Source organism: Heterodontus francisci, chromosome 3 (assembly GCF_036365525.1).
Source record: "Heterodontus francisci isolate sHetFra1 chromosome 3, sHetFra1.hap1, whole genome shotgun sequence".
Classification (NCBI taxonomy): Eukaryota; Metazoa; Chordata; class Chondrichthyes; order Heterodontiformes; family Heterodontidae; genus Heterodontus; species Heterodontus francisci.
This window is the reverse complement of record NC_090373.1, coordinates 176,678,178-176,682,761: the sequence shown is the minus strand read 5'-3', so window position 1 is coordinate 176,682,761 and position 4,584 is coordinate 176,678,178. Positions and strand designations below refer to the sequence as shown.

The 4,584-nt window shown below is 47.9% G+C and overlaps 1 protein-coding gene across 1 annotated transcript; it reads right to left on the bottom strand.

Moving 5' to 3' along the window:
- Nucleotides 1-880: 880 nt before the first annotated feature.
- LOC137367159 (circumsporozoite protein-like) lies at nt 881-4,274 on the bottom strand. The gene is made up of 3 exons (XM_068028596.1): nt 4,160-4,274; nt 3,768-3,804; nt 881-1,766 (listed from the first exon to the last, which is right to left on the bottom strand). Exons 1-3 carry the CDS (start codon nt 4,272-4,274, stop codon nt 881-883), a joined length of 1,038 nt encoding a protein of 345 aa, XP_067884697.1.
- Between the last annotated feature and the right edge of the window lie 310 nt (nt 4,275-4,584).

Below are 4,584 nucleotides of genomic sequence, written 5' to 3'. Positions count from 1 at the left end.
ATTAAATAATCCATTTTATACTAAAACCTAAAGTTAAATGCTTAAGGTTAAAGCCAGCAAACTGAATTAACACTGTAGTCTTGACAGAGGACAGGAAACCAGGTCTTGAGATTGTTACACATTCATTACATTTAGATCTGAACTTTATGGCTGTTTATGAATGCCTAGAAACTAATGTATCTGTGGTGAAGTCATAACAGTGTCTTCCGTACTTTGCAAACCCGAAACAGCAGCAGCTGTTCTATCCCGCTGCTCACTCCCTGCTTCGCCACCCAGAAAAGTGGCAGGGGGTGGGGGAGTGAGCGGGCTGCGAGCGGCAAGATGGGAAGCGGCAAGGCATGAAGCGAGCTGCGATCAGTCAGGAGTGGGACAGAATGGCGGGATGGAGCAGTGAGCAGATGGGCGTGGGAGAGGGCGGGGAGTGAGGTGGTGATCGCAGGAGGGAGCAGGATAATTTCGGGGGACGGAGGCAGCAATCACGGCCATTGAGGGGTGAGGCAACAGTCCAACATCATTACGTCTGATGTCATTCGAGGTGGTGACGTCGCCAGGCACATGCGCTGATTCATACTGCCAAAGGTTAGGACGCATTGATGATGTCGGCGATCGCTCTGCACATGCTCTGTGTTGTCAGGAGACACTCCATATTTTTAATTTCCCAGCTGCTAATTTGAATCAAAACCCTCCCTGCTGGTCTCTCTCTCTCTCTATGATAAATTATAAAATCCACCTTAGTTTTTATACAAATGAATCGATCAAGTCTTATTTTATATTTGATTAATTTAGATTAAATTAAAAGCTTACTGGTATACTCACACCGACTGACTTTCTGTTTCCCCCACACTCTCAATTGATTTTGATGTCACTCTGATATCACTTTTCAAATTTTGATTTGGTTCCGCTCCTCTCCCACTCTCTCCGGCCTCCGCTCCTCTCTGGCTGCTTCTCTCTGGCCTCCGCTCCTCTCCCACTCTCTCCGGCCTCCGCTCCTCTCTGGCTGCTTCTCTCTGGCCTCCGCTCCTCTCCCACTCTCTCCGGCCTCCGCTCCTCTCCCATTCTCTCCGGCCTCCGCTCCTCTCCCACTCTCTCCGGCTTCCGCTCCTCTCCCACTCTCTCCGGCCTCCGCTCCTCTCTGGCTGCTTCTCTCCGGCATTCCGCTCCTCTCCAGCTGCTTCTCTCCAGTCTCTGCTCCTCTCCGGCTGCTTCCCTCCAGCCTCTGCTCTTCTCCCACTCCCTCCAGCCTCTGCTCCTCTCTGGCTACTTCTCTCCGACCTCCGCTCCTCTCCGGTTGCTTCTCTCCGGCCTCCGTTCCTTTCACACAGCTTCTCTCCGCTCCTCTCCAGCTGCTTCTCTCCAGCCTCCGCTCCTCTCCAGTTGCTTCTCTCCGGACTCCGCTCCTCTCCCACTCTTTCCGGCCTCCACTCCTCCTCCACTCTCTCCGGCCTCCCCTCCTCTCCCAATCACTCCTGCCTCCGCTCCTCTCCTGCTGCTTTCCTCTGGCCTCTGCTCCACTCCCACTCTCTCCAGCCTCTGCTCCTCTCCCACTCTCTCCAGCCTCTGCTCCTCTCCCACTCTCTCCAGCCTCTGCTCCTCTCCAGCTGCTTCTCTCCCGCCTCCATCCCTTTCCCACTCTCTCCGGCCTCCACTCCTCTCCCGCTGCTTTTCTCCGAAGTTTTGGCACGCTTTTGAAAATTCTCCTGTCCCACTGCTTCTCTCCAAATCTCCAAGGTTTTGGTGCACTTTTTAAATCCTCTCCTCTTCTGCTGCTTCTCACCGAGATTTGGGCCCAGTTTTAAATCCTCTCCTCTCACACTGCTTCTCTGACTGATCTTTGCTGCTTTTATATTCAAGCAACTCTTGCTAAGCTTGCAACTGCTGCTTCTAGAGCCCTCATTTCTGGGACATTAGTAGGGTTTGTAGCCTCAAACTATCTTTACACCTGACTGCTGAAAGTAAAGGCATTGTGGGCTTCACCCGCAGTACCGGGAGGAAATACATCTTCAAGCAGCATCAATGCTTTCTTCGGAAGAAACAGTGATGTGGTACATGGAGGTTTCATTCACTAGATGGTTTCCAGGGCAAGGGCTGAAAGGGCTTTAGAAACTCAGGGAGAAAATTAACTAAGTGAACAGAAACCTTAAGGTTTAGAAACTCCATGAGATTCGTCTGTTGACAGAGGGTGAGGACAGGAGGGGATAACTGAGAGACTCTTGTTAAGGGAGAACTTGCTTTGTGGAGAAAGAGGAAGAGAGGATCCATGTGTAGGGGAAGTGAAAAGCTGTTTACAAAGGTGAAGGAAGAGAGATCCCATTGAAGATAGAGAAAGAGTGAATCCGTTAGGTAGGCGGAGCGAGATTTTTATTGTTGAGAAGGGGCAAAAAGAGAATCTGTTGAGAGGAAGAGGAAGGAAGATCCTGCTGAGAAAAGATGAAGTACAAGGTGAAAACAGATCCTTTGGGAGGGAAAAGGAGGTAGGGGCCAAGAGACAGACAGAGGGGAAACATTTGTTACATTTTATTTTATTTCAGAACCATCAGGGGGAATTTTAAGCCTCCGAAGATAGATGGAAGGTCATGTAGGAAGGGGGGCAGAACAGTTGTTAAATTGGTAAATACGTTCACCTGACCCCAACCCTCTGTAGACACGTTTAGTTCCGGTTTAACCTGGGCAAATAACTCGGTCTGGAGAGGCGGGTCTGTTAATGAATCTCCGTTCCTTAGATTTTAGGAGCCATTTGAATGTAATGGCTATGGATCACGTTTCCCAGGATTCAGGAAACCCGACAGTTAAACGGAGCTGAGAGCAGCCAGATCCAGCAGTTAAGTGCTTTTTATAGCACTGCTTGTGGGTCAAGAGGAGCAGGTGTGCTTCCCCAGGGTCCTCGAGCAAATCTTTTGCCAGAATTGGCCAACCCACGTCCCAGATTTGCTTCTGATCTTTCAGATATTGGGGGCATACTGTCGCTATTGGCTTTCTACCTCTTGCTTTCCTGACCTGCAGATGTCCAGCCTCTCAATCTGGTTAGCTTCTGGGCAGGAACAGGAATAAAAGAATTTCTACTGAGGTCCTGCCGTTAAAGTTGACAGGTCCTCCACTGCGACCATTTCTGTCTGTCAGAGAGAGAAAAGTGGTGACACAGGCCATGACTGGGGTTTGGAGTTGCAGATCTGGGCAGAGGCTTCAACCCCAAAGTCGAGCAGATGTGAGAGATATGGGAGCTTGAATTAGGTAGAGCAATCTGGGCATAATAGGGCTAAACTTCGATATTGGTGGGATCGGCAGAAAGCAGGTGGTAGTGGATGGGCCACCATATACATCCTACACAATTTTTCTCTTTATTTATTACACTCTTCCTCTCTATTTACTGCACAGTTGAATGTTACCCCAGTTTCTGGGAGTACTTCATCTTTTAGCACTAAAGCTTTTGCCATCTACCCATGGGAAAAGATGTGGGACTTCACTGACAATACATTGTATCATCCAGTCTCAAGCACTTTACCTTTTCTGAGTTCAGTGACTGGTGTTATAGAGGGAAACGTGACCTCCACCTGCACCAACAATGTGCCACAGATTAAAATGAAGTGAATCTGCTTTTAAGTGTTAATGGCAAAGGAAGGAATGTTGGACTGGACACCAATTGAACTTCCTACTCCAGTTTGAAAGGGTCGTGAGAACTCTTATGAGGAATACCCAACTTTGCATGTGTGCACTGCACCCAATATACAATCCTGTCAGGCTAATACCCCACTAAGAGTGCAGAACTTAACCTTTTGATAAAAGCAAAATACTTCAGATGCTGGAAATCTGAAATAAAAACAAGAAATGCTGGGAATACTCAGCAGGTCTGACAGCATGTGTGGAGAGATAAGCAGAGTAAATGTTTCAGGTCAGTGACCCTTCATCATAACCTTCGATGTTGCCTTGAATCATTGGAATGGGTAGACGGGTCCTTGATTTATCTTCTCAGCAGATGAGTTGCACCTTTGGTAGTGCACTAACTCCTTCAGTACTGCATAGGCTCATGAGATTTCAACCCATAACCTTGTGTTCTAGAGGCGAGACTGCTACCAACTGAGTTAGGTTGGCATGCTGGCAACTAACACTAGCGTTCAAGAACCTTCTTTCTTGGATTTGCTAAATGCTGTAATATTACTGTTACCTCGTTTGCACAATGGAAAAATAGAGTCTTGCAGGGACAAAGGCTCTGTAACAGGCAAGCTGCCAACCAGCATCCTTCGTATTAGAACATAAGAATAGGTGCATGAGTAGACCATATAGTCTCTTGAGTCTGCTCTGCCATTCAATATGACCGTGACTGATCTTTGGCCTCAACTCCACTTTCCCGTGCGCTCCCTGTTATCCTTTGATTCCCTGAGAGACCAAAAAAATCTGTCTATCTCAGCCTTAAATATATTCAACAATGGAGCATCCGTAACCCTCTGGGGTAGAGAATTCCAAAGATTCATAACTCTCTGAGTGAAGAAATTTCTCCTCATCTCAGTCCTAAATAATTGGCCCCTTATCCTGAGTCTGTGCCCCGAATTCTCGATTCTCCAGCCAGGTGAAACCACCTTTTAGTGTTTA

Bases quoted from the DNA above. Each gene is read 5' to 3' on its own strand.
- LOC137367159 (XM_068028596.1), bottom strand. From the start codon at position 4,274: ATGGTCTACTCATGCACCTATTCTTATGTTCTAATACGAAGGATGCTG. The intron at 3,805-4,159 runs GTAACAGTAATA...TTTTTATTTCAG, and splicing joins TTTTCCATTGTGCAAACGAG to ATTTCCAGCATCTGAAGTAT. The intron at 1,767-3,767 runs GTTAAGTTCTGC...CTCGGTGAGAAG, and splicing joins TATTTTGCTTTTATCAAAAG to CAGCAGAAGAGGAGAGGATT.